Below are 17,882 nucleotides of genomic sequence, written 5' to 3'. Positions count from 1 at the left end.
AGATGTTCCTGCCTAGCTACATTAGGAAACATGGGGGATTCTTTGGTGCAGCACAGAATGCATGAGAGGAGGTCCCTGAAAATACAAACATGTCATTTCTTTTTAGTCAAGCAAATTATAATCACACATCAGTTCTGAGACAGACCTAAACATTCCCGTGCATTTTTTGCTATGGAGCCAAACAACAAATAAAAGTATTGCATTCTTCTATATTTTATTGTGGAATTTTGTTTGTATATACTTGTATGTTATTTCATTCATGATTTACTTAAAATCTTTTTCTCAGGAATATCTGTGCATCAGTAATAATGGCAACATACTGAAAGTGTCATTTTTAGTAAACTTGAGTATAGCATAACTAATTCTTTTTGAGATGTTTACAATTCAAATCAAATATGTCAGATAACGATATGACTAATGATGCTACTGGTTAATTCACAGATATTAACACAAAGTGAGAATTCATAAGGAGGACTCTTACTGTCCCTTTATCCACTTATGTTCAGGACAGTAAAATAATCATTATCTCAATATCAAACATCTGACATTTGAAAAACAGTCAGTCAAGAACTTTCTATAACTGACAAATGATATAAGCAATCAGAGAGCATTCTTCTGTCACTCGCCAGGCTCCATTTTCTGACAGCATGGTGCAGCCGATATCCTGAATGGATTTGTCCGGTTGTCCTTCTGCCCAGTTGGTAAAAGTCAGAGGTTGATTTTTCATATCAGCCTTAAAATTGCTCACTGCTTTTTCATTGTTGACATTGATCCAGGCCATTTTGACAGCTTCATCAAACATTTGAGTCAGTGCTCTGTTCTCATCGTTGTTCTGTGGAAAAGCCAGCTCTAAGCCTCGTTGGGAACAGAACTCATAAGCCCTTGAGAACGTGCCTCTTTCCTTGTCGGACACAAAGTATTTTTCACCAATTCTCTTGACAAAGTCATAACTTATAGCTGAAAAAAAAGAAAAGCGCATGCAGCTAATCAGGAATTTTTTCATTATCATTATAGTACTTTGAATGAAATTCCAAACTGTGAGTTACTGAAATGTTCAGTCTGAAATGTACTTATTTGTAATATGTATGTTGTTGGAAATCCTATGTCAAACTGTGTAATACTGCTACCTTAATGTCACATAATGTGTATTTTCTCACTTTACAGTCTCATGCAGGAAGATGCTTACCATGATTTAATTTAGCAATGGTCCCCTTTAAGGTTTCAAGGTCCTGGCTAATAGAAGCAAAGGGCTCTGGATGAAACAGAGCAATGTCAATAAGCACAGTTGCAATAAATCTAAACTTTCATAATTATCAGCTTCCTCTTTTCCCTTCCCTCGTAATCACATGCACCGACAATGTAGGGAAACAGAAATGGTTGTTTTCATAAATTGCTTGATTAACCTTTTTCTCAATTAAATTAAACAATATCTGGGCCATTATAAGGCATAAAACTGCAATATAGTGCTGAATAAAAACCTGTAGCTCAACAAAAATGAAAAATTAAAATTAAAAAGATGTCTACTTTTTGTGTTTGTGTCAAATTTCCTGATGCAGCTAGCATTTTTCCCTGCTGAGCTGCAGTGATGAACTGTGTAACCTTGCTCCACTTGATTTTTCTGTAGGACAACTACAGCGTCTCTTGAGGAAAATGTCTCTTTAAGTGATGTCTGTAGCACTAACTGGTTTAATGTAGTTATTAAAGATGCCATAAAAATCTACATTTGATCTATTCAGATGTTACAATGTGTCGTTTGGCCTCTTTACATGTATTGAGGTGTCTCGTAACATCCCCAGTCCCCCTATTTGCTTACCAATGTAATCAGACCCCCTGACAACCATGGCAGTGAGAGGAAACTGGTCCTTACGTCACATTGTCTTGCAATAAAAAGAGACTGCACTTGGAAACACGTGGACAAGCAAGCAACTTGTCCTCTACAAGCTTCAACAGTAAGGACTAAGTGATTGGTTTTGCAAACATCTGCCCAATTTATTTCCCATCTCATCTTGAAGTAAAGCACACAGCTGCTCCTACAGGCCTTTTGTTGGGATCCAACATAACGGTATGAAATGTAACTGGTTTTGCTAACAACTGATGGGTGGGCTTCCTGAAATACTCATCCCTTTGTGATAATAGGGAAACTAGGAGACTGTAAGCTAAGTCGAGCCAACCCCTGTAGTGTACATTCTTCATTTAGTTTCTTTTTTAAATAGAGTACATTTATTTAACCTAAAAGAAGATTAAGATTTAACTTTTCTTTAACTTTTTTTTTATTTTTAGGCCTATTTGGACTTTCCTGCTCATGGTTTTTTAAAATACTAGATTGCCAGAAATGTTTTAAAAAAGGAACACAATACAAATATTTCGTTTATTGGTTTTTGTTATTAAAATTTAAACTTTGAATTGTATTTTCAATATATCTTATTGCAAACCGCACATTAAATATCAAATTGTATAAAGAGAGTGATATCGTCCCATCTCTAACAGTTATTGTTAAAAGTTTTTTGTCTCACAGATTGTTGTGCCATAGTGTTTTGCCCTGTTGAAGAGAGAAACTTGAGGGACACTTATTGCGTTAAAAAACTAAACATTGTCATTAGGAGACACACACATTGAACAGTGCTCTACTGGACAATATTCTATATATTATGTTATGACAGTTTACCTTTACAAAAACCTCATACTGTGTAGAAAATAACACCCTCTATATAACCTATCACTAAATGGCAGATAACAATTGTTCAACTGCTGAATATTATTCTGTGAAGTATGTTTATACGTTTAAAATTAGTCACCTCTTCCACACATTATAACTGGCCCAGGTCGTCCAGGTGCTCCAACTGGTCCACTTGGACCTGGATAATAGAAAAAAGATTAACAGATTCGTATCACAAAATTCAGACAATGACTTAGATATTCTACTAATTAAATTAGCATCATATCATACTTTATTATATTGTTGATGCATTAATGTTTAAACATCACTGCAAACTACCAACAATGTGATGTGTAGATAACACCGAAGCTCAGTCAGCTGAATCAAATTAAATCAGTCTGGTCCTGAGTTGTACTGTATCGTATCATTACAAATGTATTGTTTTTGTATCGAATCGTGGTGCATTCAGTATTTAGAGATAAGCATCAAATCTTTTGAGAGGAAGAGACTTTGATTAAAAAACAAGGCGACATCATTCCAATAACCATCACTCCTTTCATTCATCCTTTTTCTGCTATAGCATCAAATGCACTTGAACAAGGAAATATCTAATAAAAAGTATCATCCAACAGTGTCCAAGAGTTTTTGTCAGCCAAAATGATCAGAGCCCTCTGAAGTAGACTTATTACTGGATAAGAGCTTTTATTTCATTTTGTCTCTGTGTAAAATTCATTATGTTAACACTGTCTTGTCTGCTCTGAACGAAAACACTGTTGCTTCTTGCTGCGGCTGTGCTGCAGCTGCAAAAGATGTAGAAGCAGCAGTAAAGACCACACAGTGAAAACAGCAGGCTGTTAGAATCTTGTCAGAGCCTGGTGAGATATAGTATACTGGGAGCAAAATTGGGGTGTTAATACCCACCTGGATGTCCAATTGGCCCAGGAAATCCAGGATCTCCAGCGTCTCCCTTTTCCCCTTTTAAACCAGGAAGACCAGGAAGTTGGCTGTAGCCATAAGGAGCCATCAGGCAGAGTGTGTAGAATAAGAGGAATCTCATCATCTTCCCTGTTTAAACCTTGAGTGTGTATGAAACATACAGTCATGGCCCAGAAAATTGGAAGAAAATTGTTCTAATAGCAAATGTTTTGGTTTTCACACACTTATTGTTTTTGTTTCCACTGGAACAACACAAAAAAACAGTTATTTATGGAAACTGAGTACGGCCATTGATGCTGTTATCTTTTTATACCGTTATCTCATTATTTTTTTTGTGTGTGCTGTTATCTCCATTTGTTGATGAAACAACTTTGTTTTCTCGTAATATTTCAGCCTCTGTAGGTCACATTTAGCCCCTTGTTTCCCAATGTTTGTGTAATAATTTGTGATTTTGTTAAGGTTCAACAGTGAATACAGGCTATTTGATATTCTGCAGGACTGTAAATGTTTTAGTGGTTAAGATGCCTTCAGATAAAAAACACTCCCCTGATCACCTACATCACTGTGGTGCAGAAAAAGCAGCAGGCTTCAGGTCTAACTTTAAGGGCATTTTTCATCTATGTTAGTCTAAATTCCTGGAGGACGTCCATGCAATACACAGCTCATGTCTATTGGATACTTTAGTTTGCTTTGTCCGTGTAAAACGGCCCATGGTCAGAACTAGTGTCATCCTGTTAGAGGATGTGCAGCTGTTCCAGAGTTCTCAAGAATGCTACACTGCAACTTTTCATTTTCATAATGGAGGCAGCAGATTCCTCAAAGGTGCCATAACTGTGAGAGCTGAGAAAATAACTGCATCAACGAGGAACTGGTGATTTTTATCATTAGCCTACACTAAAATAAGGCTTTATCAGCCTTTTACTCTCTCATGTTGTAAAGTCACACTGTCAAATGACATGAAAAGTATTTTCAGAATAAAACATGAATTGCTGAAAAACTGCAAAGAAAGATGGTCTGGAGACACAGGATTATTAAGAATTAGTAAACAGTTTCTTTGGAATAACGGACACTAAACTGAGTTAAGTGTGTGGTTGTTTTGTAGGAGCCTTGTAGTATTTCCATGCGATTTAATCGAAGTACAGGGTGGATGGAGACGCAGTCATATGAAATGTCAAATAGCCTACAGTCACTGTTTATCCAGAGCAAAATCAGAAGTTATTGCGCAGACTTTTAAGAATAAGGCTTTAGATGTGAAATACGAAAGTCGAGACAGTCAGTATCTTGTTATCTCAGGAAATTAAAGACGTTGTTCCGACATAACAAGATTATTTTCCCATTATCACAAGATAACTGCACAAAAAAAGGTTACAGCAACCTTGGCCATTCTTGGCTTCAGTAGTTATTTATGAGCTTTGTCAGATACATTTTATCATCACTAATCATTATTCAGTGTGTACAATCAAATCAAAACTTCAAGCCAATGATATTCACTTCTTACTATGTCTCCATAGTAAAAAGAGGAAACCTACTAATACACCTGCTCTCTAGAAGTTGCAGGTATTACAAATAGCTGTGGCTTTAGTACTTACAGCTGAATTTGATAATCCTGTTTCTAGAGTTTTTATATGTTGCACATGGTATTAATGGTACAAAATCTAGTAGCAGATAGTGGTAAACAGGAAGGAACTTACTGTGTAAAGTTGGAGTGATCTTCTGGTCGTGCTGCTTCCTCACTACTTCTAAAAGAAATGACTTGAGTTCAGTGTTAAATAAAATTGTTTCAAGTAAACAACAGATGTAAAGTCTCAGACTTTGGCATAGAAACAAAAACAATCTGAATCCAACGTTCCCTCTTTCTTAAGCAACAATGGTCTGATCATGCAGAATGGGTCCTGCTCAGAGTAAGCAACTGATGTAATGTCTTATTTGTTACGTTAAAACAGAAGGTAACCTAGTCGTTCACGGACCACGAGGTGAGTGGTTCGATCCCCGACCCTGGCTATATATGTCGAAGTGTCCCTGGGCAAGACACTGAACCCCTAACAGCCCATCCCCAGCTGTGCAGTGCCGGTCCAAGCCCGGTAGAAATTGGGGAGGGTTGCGTCAGGAAGGGCATCCGGCGTAAAAACTGTGCCAAATCAACATGCGGACAGTGTTCCGCTGTGGTGATCCCGAACTCACGGGATAAGCCGAAAAAAAAAAAAAAAAAAAAAAAAAACAGAAGGTAACCTGAGCCTCAAACCCTCCTCCTTTTATAACCAATAATGTTCAGCTCCAGCGTAAATTATGTTTTTTATAAAATAAACTCATAGTGATTGATAAATTTACATGAGGTTTATTTTCACATTTACATTTCTTTCTTTTTTAGCATTTAAATTTTTTTCAAGCCCAACTTCTGTCTGTTTGTGAGTTGTAGAAAGGTGGTTTAATGGTTTGTTCATGGGGACCTGGAAAAACACAGAACACATGTTCTGCAGGCACCATCTCAGGCCAGTAAGGATGATCTCAGAGTTCAGTTTCAAGGTTATTTTGCCAAATCTGGAATTTGATAAAACATAACTGGGGGGATGTCAGTGACTGTTGATATGGCAACCTTCTTAGCCAACAGTTGTTTCATCTACATGTTATAGATCAACATAATTATTCATTTTAAGTCCCCACTTGTTCTGCTTTTGTTCTTTACCAACTCATGAAGGCAACACCTGGTTGTTCAGCTGTTGGATTCATCATCATCATCAGTGTTCCTGCTTTGTGGTGCTGTGCAGGTGGTGTACAGATGGAATTTAGCTCTTTTTCAGCAGAAACAAGTGACTGCTGTTGCTGAAAACAGAACAATATCAATGGTTGGAGTGAACCAAAACAGTAGAGCTTTGGGTTGAGCACTTAAACAATGAGCTTAAATTTTTTTAAATGTAGATCCACAGTAGGATCTACATGGATATATGCTTATAAAGCAGCCACTTTAGACGTGATTATAGGGTTTATATCTCCAATCTCTTTCCCGTAAAAGCTACTTTTACAAAATGAAAATGGCCGAGTGCTGACCCATGTTTTGGAAAATTTGTTCTCATAGATCATTTCGCCCCAAACTGTTTTCCTGAACCTTTACTAAATGTTTGTGTCCACAACCCACGTTTTGCATTAACACATCTTTGTATGTTTTTTTTGTTGTTGTTGCATTTAGTGTGCCTGTGTGTATTTTTCTCTTTCTCATATTCTGACTGGTTTGGGTTCCAGCGGCGTCTTCGCACATGCGCGATTCATACAATTAGCAGGCTGGACTCTGGATTCTGCGCAGCGCTGAACGTCTCCTGCTCTGACTGCAGCTGGGAGGGGCTACTGCGCGAGGACTGAGCCGCCCTGTGCGTAGTTTGTGACGTGAGAGTGCTGCCGTAAAAAGAGTGATGATGATGATAATAATAATGTCCCATAACACCAGGAATTATTGGCTAGATTTGTCACTAGTCGCTTTTTTGAAAAAGAGTCGCTAGAGGGTCGCTAGTCAGTATTTTTTATTTATTCTTTTGTCCTTTCAGCTTATCCCGTGAGTTCAGGGTCGCCACAGCGGATCATTGTCCGCATGTTGATTTGGCACAGTTTTTACGCCGGATGCCCTTCTATACTCACTAAATATAGCGACAAATTCTCTAAGTTAGCAACACTGGCTCATCAAGCTTGACAGCAGCACTAATTGTCACATAATCAGTGTGTGTAAAAAAGGGGGCGGGACCCCGTGAATTTGATTGGATTTACATGTAATTTGGTTTCCCGAGTGAACAATCAAATTTAACTAATCGTTTTCAAGTTATGTGTAGGATTCATTAACCTTTGGCGAGCTACTTGTTGGAGAGACCTGGTTACAGAGTCATGTATTGTATTCTTATAGTTATTTGCTTTTAAATTGTTTTGTTTTTTGGTAGCGGTATCTAGTATTTTTTTAAGCAGTGGTGCTGTTGTATTCATGTCCAAAAGCCCACACAACCAGGCAAGTCTTATAATAAAGTAGACAGGGTTTTTCATGTTTACTGTGTGTGTTTGACAGTTGAGTCGCTCACTAAATAAAATCCACAACACACAAAAGGATGCAGCCCAACACTACCAGCACATGTACACAGCTTTTTTCCTGTCAAATAAAATAATGTACAATCCAGTATAATAATATTATAATTATATTAATATCACTTAAATTCACTTAATATCACTCATGTCAATTTAGTGGTATTTCATGTGGGATACATTTATTTTGGTTGTATAATCAATGCACCTGTATAACAGCCGTTTTATGGGAGGCTAATATACATCTCAAAGAAACAAACAATTGCATCTAAGAGCAAATATTTAAATGGGCTGTTGTTTGTAAACATAGACCTTCAAGCAGGCGACATATATAGCTGTCAAAATTAAGATATGTTTGTACGACGTCTTCAGTCACAGCCAGACTCCAGACCCGACATCTGGACGCCCTACTTGTGAACACAGGTGACTTTAATCATGTAACCTTCTCCAAGACCCTCCCCACCTTCACACGGTATGTGAATTGTCACACCAGGGGGGAGAAGACACTGGACCGGATGTACTCAAATGTTAGAGGCCTACAGCTCTTCTGCCCCTTTCTTACTTATTGTTCAGTGGTTTGTATTTGTTTATTGTCTTGGTTCGGTAGAAGTTCTTTTCCTTTCTTTCTACTTTCACGTTGGGAGCAGCTGTAACAAGGTAAGGCAATTTCTACATAGATCAATAAAGCTTTTGAATTTTGAATCTGAATATTGATTAAGATGTAGTGTATGGTTTACTACACATTGCATTGTTTTTTCCTCATCAGATATGTCTGCCAAATCCTTTCTACTTATCCACACTTAATTCATTCATTTCCCTCAAAGAGAAATGTGACTTGCATCAGATGTAACTCTGACTTCTATATCTGACAAATAATGAAAGCGTTCAGGAAGCATTCACGTGTCACAAGCCAGAAACCATTTTCTGACAGCATGGTGCAGCCTGTATCCTGGATGGATTTGTCTGGCTGTCCTTCTGCCCATTTGGTAAATGTCAGAGGTTGTTTTTTGATGTCCACCTCAAAATTCCCTTCGCTTTTTTTATTGTTAACATTGATCCAGGCTTTTTTGTAAACGTCTCCAAACACTTGAGTCAGAATGTTGTTCTCCTCCTCATTCTGGGGTAAAGCCAGCTCTAAGCCTTGTTGGGAACAGAACTCCACAGCCCTGGAGAAAGTGTCTCTCTCCTTGTTGGACACAAAGTATTTCTGACCAACTTTCCGGACAAAGTCATAGTTTATAGCTGGGGAAAAAAAGAGATGTTGTTGAGAAAAATCTTCCTAGTATTTAAAAATGACATGCACACTGGGTGAGGGGCAAGGGCCTCTGCATTTCACTCAAAGTTCAGAAAATAGTTAAATAGGATTCTTACCCAGCTCGTATTTAGACATCCTGATTGTTATGGCTTCAATGTCTGGTCTAAAGGAATCTGGATTAAACAAATTACATACAGTTACAAACTGGTAGCAAGTTGTCAGATTGAAGCAAGATTATACTATGGGCAAAGTTACATACAGTGTCAATATAATGTGGGACCTCAAAAGGGATCAGGGTAGATTTAAAAAAACAAACAAAACTACAGGCCAAAACTTGCACAGGTTGTAGTTTTGATCCACTTTACATTATAATAATTAGCTTCAACTTAAGTAAAAACAAACAAACAAAAAAAAGTATTATATGTATAAGCATACAACCTCGTCCACATGTTTCCACACAATGTCCAGGTGCTCCAGGGAATCCAAGGGGTCCAAAGGGTCCAGGGGGTCCGGGTGTTCCAGGTCGACCTGGTCGATACGGATTCGTATCACAAAATCAATGACTTAGATATTCTACTAATTGTTTTAGCATCAGATCATACTTATTATATTCTTGATGCAATAATCTGTAAACATCCTTATTGAAAACACCTCGGACTTCGATGGGCTTACCTCTCCTGCATCCTCCGCTCCCACCCTCGACAACATCCACAGGTATAAACTGTCTGAGATATTTATAGAATCTGACGTTACCAACAGACAAAATGCAGCTCTTATGGATTCTAATTTTTCACCCAGGGAGTTTTATTATTTTGTTGAATGTTATGATCTTAACCACACAGCTCTTTGCCCTATAGAGATTATGTCTGTTCCATGACCACCTAAACTTTTTAAACCAACAATGAACACAAGGGGAGTTAATCATAAAAACCCAATACAAGTTAAGACTATTGCTCATACTCAACCAAAACCCAAAACTATTAAATGTGGATTTTTAAATATCAGATCTAAATCTCTGTTAGTGAATGACTTGATAAATGATCATCAAATTGATTTATTTTGTCTTACTGAAACTTGGTTGCAGCAGGAAGAATATGTCAGTCAACAATATGAGTCAACCCCCCCAAGTCATATTAATTATCATGTTCCTAGAAGCACAGGCTGAGGTGGAGGAGTAGCAGCAATCTTTCACTCAAGCTTACCAATAAACCCTAGACCTAAACATAGTCATAACTCATTTGAAAGCCTTACTTTTTCGCACCCAAACTGGAAAACTCAAAAACCACTATTATTTATTAGTGTGTACCGTCCTCCGGCCCTTTATTCAGAGTTTTTGATTGAATTTTCTGATTTTCTATCTGATTTAGTGTTTAGTACAGATAAAGTCATTATAGTGGGTGACTTTAACATTCATGTAGACGCTGAAAGTATTATTATTAGATTCAATTTGTTTTTCCCAAAATGTAAATAAACCCACTCACTGTTTTAGTCACACTCTAGAGGGGGCACAAGTCAGTGTCTTTTTGGGCCAGTCCCAAGTCTGGATAAATGCAGAGGGTTGTGGCAGGAAGGGCATCCGACGTAAAACACACACCAAATCAAACATGCGAATCGTGACATGAAAGAGGAGTTGGTGAGGAATGTTCTAGAGGTGATTAGAGTATCAGACATGTTGATGAGTCTGAAGCTGGAAATTGAAGGCGTGATGTTCAATGTTGTCAGTGGTTATGCCCCACAGGTAGGATGTGAGTTAGAAGAGAAGGAGAAATACTGGAGTGAGTTAGATGAAGTGATGCAGAGCATCCCCAGAGGTAAGAGAGTGGTCATTGGTGCAGATTTCAATAGACATGTAGGTGAAGAGAACAGAGGTAATGAGACTGTGATGGGCAGGTTTGGTCTTCCGGACAGGAACGCAGAAGGTCAGATGGTGGTTTACTTTGCAAAGAGGATGGAAATGGCTGTAGTGAACACTTTCTTCCAGAAGAGGCAGGAACATAGGGTGACATATAAGAGCGGAGGTAGAGGCACTCGGGTAGACTACATCTTGTGTAGACATTGTAATCTGAAAGAGATCAGTGACTGCAAAGTATTGGTAGGGGAGAGTGTAGCCAGACAACACAGGATGGTGGTGTGTAAAATGATGCTGGTGGTGAGGAAGATGAAGAGGACTAAGGCAGAGCAGAGGACGAAGTGGTGGAAGTTGAAAAAGAGAGAATGTTGTGAAGTTTTCAGGGAGGAGCTGAGACAGACTCTGGGTGGTTTGGAGGTGCTTCCAGATGACTGGACCACTACAGCTAATTTGATCAGGGAGACAGGTAGGAGGGTACTCGGTGTGTCATCTGGAAAGAGGAAAGTGGACAAGGAGACTTGGTGGTGGAACGAGGAAGTTCAGGAGTGTATACAGAGAAAGAGGTTAGCTAAGAAGAAGTGGGACACTGAGAGGACTGAAGAGAGTAGACAGGAGTACAGGGAGATACAGCGTAAGGTGAAGGTAGAGGTGGCAAAGGCCAAACAAAGAGCATATGAGGACTTGAATGCTGGGTTGGACACTGAAGAGGGAGAAGACAAAGAAACAGAGATGGTAAGGATGTGCAGCAGGTTAGTGTGATTAAAGTTAAGGATGGAAATGTATTGACAGGTGCCAGGAGTGTGATGGGAAGATGGAAGAGGAACTTTGAAGAGTTGATGAATGAGGAAAATGAAAGGGAACGAAGAGAAGAAGAAGTGACTAGTGTGGAGCAGGAAGCAGCAAAGATTAGTAAGAGTAAAGTGAGGAGGATGTTGAAGAGGATGAAGAGTGGAAAGGCAGTTGGTCCTGATGACAAACCTGTGGAGGTATGGAAGTGTCTAGTAGAGGTGGCAGTAGAGTTTCTGACTAGTTTGTTTAACAAAATCTTGGAGAGTGAGAGGATGCTGAGGACTGGAGGAGAAGTGTACTGGTGCCAATTTTTAAGAACAAGGGAGATGTGCAGAGCTGTGGCAACTACAGAGGAATAAAGCTGATGAGCCACACAATGAAATTGTGGGAAAATGTAGTGGAAGCTCGGCTAAGGGCAGAGGTGAGTATTTGTGAGCAGCAATATGGTTTCATGCCTAGAAAGAGTCCAACAGATGCAGTATTTGCTTTGAGGATGCTGATGAAGTACAGAGAAGGTCAGACGGAGTTGCATTGTGTCTTCGTAGATTTAGAAAAAGCGTATGACAGGGTGCCGAAAGAGGAGCTGTGGTACTGTATGAGGAAGTCTGGAGTGGCAGAGAAGTATGTTAGAGTGGTGCAGGACATGTATGAGAACTGTAAGACCGTGGTGAGGTTTGCTGTAGGTGTGACAGAGGAGTTCAAGGTGGAGTTGGGTCTGCATCGAGGATCGGCTCTGAGCCCTGTCTTGTTTGCTCTGGTGATGGACAGGCTGACAGATGAGGTTAGACAGGAATCTCCATGGACTATGATGTTTGCAGATGACATTGGGATTTGTAGGGAGAGCAGAGAGCAGGTGGAGGAAAATCTAGAGAGGTGGATGTTTTGTCTGCTCTGGAAAACAGAGGAATGAAGCTTAGCCGCAGCAAGACAGAAAACATGTGTGTCAATGAGAGGGACCCAGGGGGAACAGTGAGGTTACAGGGAGCAGAGGTGAAGAAGGTGCTGGACTTTAAGTACTTAGGGTCAACGGTTCAGAGCAACGAAGACTGTGGAAAAGAGGTGAAGAGGCGAGTGCAGGCAGGTTGGAACGGGTGGAGAAAAGTGTCAGGTGTGTTGTGTGATAAAAGAGTATCAGCAGGAATGAAAGCAAAGGTGTTCAAGACGGTGGTGAGACCAGCGATGTTGTTCGGCTTAGAGACAGTGGCAGTGAAGAAAAGACTGAGGAGGCAGAGCTGGAGGTAGCAGAGCTTAAGATGTTGAGGTTCTCTTTGGGAGTGACGAGGAGGGACAGGATCAGGAATGAGGACATCAGAGGGACAGCTCATGTTAGATGTGTTGGAGATAAAGTCAGAGAGGCCAGATTGAGGTGGTTTGGACATGTTCAGAGAAGAAATTGTGAATATATTGGTAGAAGGATGCTGAGGTTGGAGCTGCGAGCTGGAGGTCTAGAGGAAGACCAAAGAGGAGATTTGTGGATGTATTGAGGGAGGAAATGAAGTTAGTTGGTGTGACTGAAGAGGATGCAGAGGACCGGGTTAGATGGAGGCACATGATTCACTGTGGCGACCCCTGAAAGGGAACAGCCGAAAGAAAAAGAAGATTTCCTCATAATTCTCTTCCGTCTGACCATTTTCTAATAACATTTGAATTTACAATAATGGACTATTCAGCAGTAAGTAAAACAATTCCACTACAGCAAATGTTTATCTGAAAATGCTGTGAACAAATTTAAAGAAATTATTTCTTCATCTTTTTCACCACCATGTGTCAATACTATGGTGAGTAGCCATCTTACTCCTGTACAAGTTGATTATCTAGTTGACAATTCTGCAGCCTCACTGCGTATGATACTAGATACAGTTGCCCCTCTAAAAAAGAAGGCAGTGAATCAGAGGAGCCGACCTCCATGGTACAATTCACAAATGCACAGCTTAAAGCACGCGTCACAAAAGTTAGAAAGGAAGAAGTGTTCCACTAATTTAGAAGAATCCCGGGTAGCCTGGAAAAACAGTTTAAAAATGTACAAAAAAGCTCTCTGTGATGCCAGAACAGCATATTATTCAGCACTAATAGAGGAAAACAAGAACAACCCCTGGTTTCTGTTCAGTACTGTAGCCAGGCTGACTAAGAGCCATAGTTCTGTTGAGCCTAGTATTCCCTTAACTCTGAGCAGCAATGATTTCATGACTTTCTTTATGAATAAAATTGTAGCCATTAAGGGAAAAAGTCGCCAGATCCTCCCCCCCAAATATTACAGATAGGTCTTCATGTACAACAGCTCTAGAATCCTCAATAAGGCCCCAATCCATCTTAGACTGTTTTTCACCCATTGATCTCACTGAGCTAACTTCAACTATCGCTTCCTCAAAACTAACAACATGTCTTTAAGACCCTGTTCCAACCAAATTGCTTAAAGATGTTCTACCTTTAATAGACACGTTCATATTACATTGGATCAACCTATCTTTAGAAACTGGCTATGTACCAAAGGCCTATAAAGTCGCTGTAATCAAACCATTACTTAAAAAACCTTTTCTTGATTCAGGTGATTTAGCCAACTATAGACCAATATCATATCTCCCATTTATTTCTAGAATCCTTGAAAAAGTAGTTGCAAAACAATTATGTGATCACCTTTACAGGAATAATTTCTATGAAGTCTTTCAGTCAGGATTTAGAGTTCATCATTGAACAGAAACAGCACTGGTAAAAGTCATCAATGATCTTCTCATGGCTTCAGATAATGGACTTGTGTCCATACCGTCTTACTAGACCTTAGTGCCGCATTTGACACCATTTACCACAACATTTTATTACAGAGACTAGAACATGGATTTGGGATTAAAAGAACCACAAGGCATTGGTTTAAATCAAGATTCCAACTTGTTCATGTTGATGATGAATCCTCTTTCTGCAAAAAAAATTAGTTATGGAGTTTCACAGGGCTCTGTGTTAGGACCAATACTTTTCAATCTGTATATGTCACCTTTAGGCAAAATTATTAGGAAACATTTCATAAACCTCTACTGCTGTGCAGATGATACCCAGCTCTATTTATCTGTGAAACCAGAAGATACTAACCAATTAGTCAAACTAGAAGCATGTCTAAAAGACATAAAGACCTGGATGTCCTACAATTTCCTACTTCTAAATTCAGACAAAACTGAAATTATTCTCTTTGGGCCTGAAAAAAGAATGAGAAATATGCCGTATAACAATATAGTTACTTTAGATGACATAAATTTGGCCTCCAGTACTGCGGTAAGGAACCTTGGAGTTATTTTTGACCAGGATTTGGCATTTACGTCACATATAAGACAAATCTCTAGAACAGCCTTCTTCCACCTACGGAACATTGCTAAAATTAGAAGCATCCTGTCTCAAAGTGATGCCGAAAAACTAGTCCATGCATTTGTTACTTCTAGGTTGGACTACTGTAATTTCCTACTTTTGGAGTGTCCTAATAACTCTCTAAAAAGCCTTCAGTTAATCCAAAATGCTGCAGCAATAGGGCTGACTGGTATTACGAAGAGAGATCATATGTCACCTTCACTAGCTTCTCTCCATTGGCTTCCCATAAAATCTAATATAGAATTCAAAACCCTCCTCCTTACATACAAAGCTCTTAATGGTCAAGCTCCATCATATTTAAAAGATCTCATAGTTCTGTATCGCCCGATTAGACCACTTTGATCCCAGAATACAGGCGTACTTGTGGTTCACGGAGTTTGCAAAAGTAGAATGGGCTAGGCTTAAAACCTTTTAAGTTTATACTTAAAACTGCTCAGTCAACCTGAACTAGCTCCTACTTAAGATGCTATAGGTTTAGAGTGTTTGGGGACTACAGCAAGTGCAATGAGCTCCTCCCCTCATCTTTTTCTCTATACATGTATTTTTCACCACTGTATGCTATTAATTTTGTGTCCTACCAACCTGTATAATGTTTTGTTGTTGATTTTTGTTGCTCTTTTTTTTTTTTCTCTCCCTTCACTTTCGACTCCCCCCAACCGGTCAAGACAGATGGCCGCCCAACCTGAGCCTGGTTCTGCTGGAGGTTTCTTCGGTTAAAGGGAGTTTTTCCTCTCCACTGTTGCCTAGGGCTTGCTCAAGGGGAATTTGTTGGATTGCTTTTACATACTTGTGTAGTCTGGACTTTATTATTTAAAGTGCCTTGAGATTACTTTGTTGTAAATTGGCGCTATACAAATAAAGTTGAATTGAATTGAAGCTGTAAAAGTGGAGCTAATTTAAACAATTTTATGTTTTGAAAGATGAATAATCCCTGATCACAATATATTCATATTGATTGATTATAATTTATTGCACAAATGAGATTTTGTCTTATGACTCTGCATGTAAACAGTAACTCAAATTATCAATAAATGTAGTGGACTAAATAGTGCAATATTTCCCTCCATATTGTAATTACATGAAACCAAAATACTAAATTCTTTTTGTATCGAATCATGGCTCATTCAGTATTTAGAGATAAGCATCAAATCTTTTGAGAGGAAGAGACTTTGATTAAAAAACAAGGCGACATCATTCCAATAACCATCACTCCTTTCATTCATCCTTTTTCTGCTATAGCATCAAATGCACTTGAACAAGGAAATATATAATAAAAAGTATGATCCAACAGTCTCCTAAAGTTTTTGTCAGCCAAAATGATCAGAGCCTTCTGAAGTAGACTTATTACTGGATAAGAGTTTTTAATTCATTTTGTCTCTGTGAAAAATTCATTATGCTAACACTGTCCTTTCTGCTCTGAACGAAAACACTGTTGCTTCTTGCTGGGGCTGTGCTGCAGCTGCAAAAGATGTAGAAGGAGCAGTAAAGACCACACAGTGAAAACAGCAGGCTGTTAGAATCTTGTCAGAGCCTGGTGAGATATAGTATACTGGGAGCAAAATTGTGGTGTTAATACCCACCTGAATATCCACTTAACCCATGTTCTCCTTTTGGTCCTGTAAACCCAGGGGCTCCAGGGAATCCAGGATCTCCATGCTCTCCCGTTTCACCTTTTGAACCAGGAAGACCAGGAATTTGGCTGTAGCCATAAGGAGCCATCAGGCAGAGTGTGTAGAATAAGAGGAATCTCATCATCTTCCCTGTTTAAACCTTGAGTGTGTATGAAACATACAGTCATGGCCCAAAAAAATTGGCACCCTCTCAATTCTGTCAGATCCCTTCTCTCAACAATAAAATTGTTCCTATAGCAAATGTTTTGGTATTCACGTGCTTATTGTTTTTGTTTGCACTAGAACAAGACAAAAAACCAGGTATTTATAGAAGCTGAGAACGGCCATTGATGCTGTTATCTCCATATGTTGATAAAACAACTTGCTCCTTATTTCCCAATGTTTGTGTAATAATTTGTGATTTTGTTAAGGTTCAACAGTGAATACAGGCTATTGATATTCTTCAGGACTGTAAATGTTTTAGTGGTTAAGATGCCTTCAGATAAAAAAAAACACTCCCCTGATCACCTACATCACTGTGGTGCAGAAAAAGAAACAGGTTCCAGGTCTAAATTTAAGGGCATTTTAATTTGTCATATGAAATGTCAAATAGCCTAAAGTCACTGTTTATCCAGAGCAAAATCTGAACTTATTGCACAGACTTTTAAGAATAAGACTTTCGACTTTTGTATTTCACATCTAGACAGTCAGTATCTTGTTATGTCAGGAAATTAAAGATGTTGTTCCGACATAACAAGATAATTTTCCCATTATCACAAGATAACTGCACAAAAAAAGGTTACAGCAACCTTGGTCATTCTTGGCTTCAGTACTTATTTATGAGCTTTGTCAGATACATTTTATCATCACTAATCATTGTTCAGTGTGTACAATCAAATCAAAACTTCAAGCCAATGATATTCACTTCTTACTATGTCTCCATAGTAAAAAGAACTAGTAGAAAACCTACTAATACACCTACTCTCTAGAAGTTGCAGCTATTACAAATAGCTGTGGCTTTAGTGCTTACAGCTGAATTTGATAATCCTGTTTCTAGTGTTTTTATATGTTGCACATTGTATTAATGGTACAAAATCTAGTAGCATTTAGTGGTAAACAGGAAGGAACTTACTGTGTAAAGTTGGAGTGATCTTCTGGTCGTGCTGCTTCCTCACTACTTCCAAAAGAAATGACTTGAACAGTGTTGGATAGAATTGTCCAAAGTAAACAACAGATGTAAAGTCTCAGATTTTGGCATAGAAACGAAAAAAATCTGAATCCAACGTTCCCTCTTTCTTAAGCAACAATGGTCTGATCAAGCAGAATGGGTCCTGCTCAGAGTAAGCAACAGATGTAATGTCTTATTTGTTACGTTAAAAC

General features: G+C 38.8%; 2 protein-coding genes across 2 annotated transcripts; both read right to left on the bottom strand.

Annotated features, from left to right (window-relative positions):
- Positions 1–188: 188 nt before the first annotated feature.
- LOC137125938 (mannose-binding protein C-like) lies at positions 189–5,515 on the bottom strand. The gene is made up of 5 exons (XM_067502198.1): positions 5,284–5,515; positions 3,578–3,731; positions 2,796–2,855; positions 1,187–1,252; positions 189–957 (listed from the first exon to the last, which is right to left on the bottom strand). The coding sequence occupies exons 2-5, from the start codon at positions 3,714–3,716 to the stop codon at positions 575–577; spliced, it is 648 nt and encodes a 215-aa protein (XP_067358299.1). The 5' UTR covers positions 3,717–3,731; positions 5,284–5,515; the 3' UTR covers positions 189–574.
- Positions 5,516–7,681: 2,166 nt separating this feature from the next.
- On the bottom strand, positions 7,682–17,820 carry LOC137125931 (mannose-binding protein C-like). The gene is made up of 5 exons (XM_067502188.1): positions 17,635–17,820; positions 16,473–16,662; positions 9,342–9,431; positions 9,020–9,076; positions 7,682–8,890 (listed from the first exon to the last, which is right to left on the bottom strand). Exons 2-5 carry the CDS (start codon positions 16,645–16,647, stop codon positions 8,508–8,510), a joined length of 705 nt encoding a protein of 234 aa, XP_067358289.1. The 5' UTR covers positions 16,648–16,662; positions 17,635–17,820; the 3' UTR covers positions 7,682–8,507.
- Between the last annotated feature and the right edge of the window lie 62 nt (positions 17,821–17,882).

Source organism: Channa argus, chromosome 4 (assembly GCF_033026475.1).
Source record: "Channa argus isolate prfri chromosome 4, Channa argus male v1.0, whole genome shotgun sequence".
Lineage (NCBI taxonomy): Eukaryota > Metazoa > Chordata > Actinopteri > Anabantiformes > Channidae > Channa > Channa argus.
The sequence above is the reverse complement of the archived record's forward strand: the minus strand, read 5'-3'. Positions and strand labels throughout refer to the sequence as shown.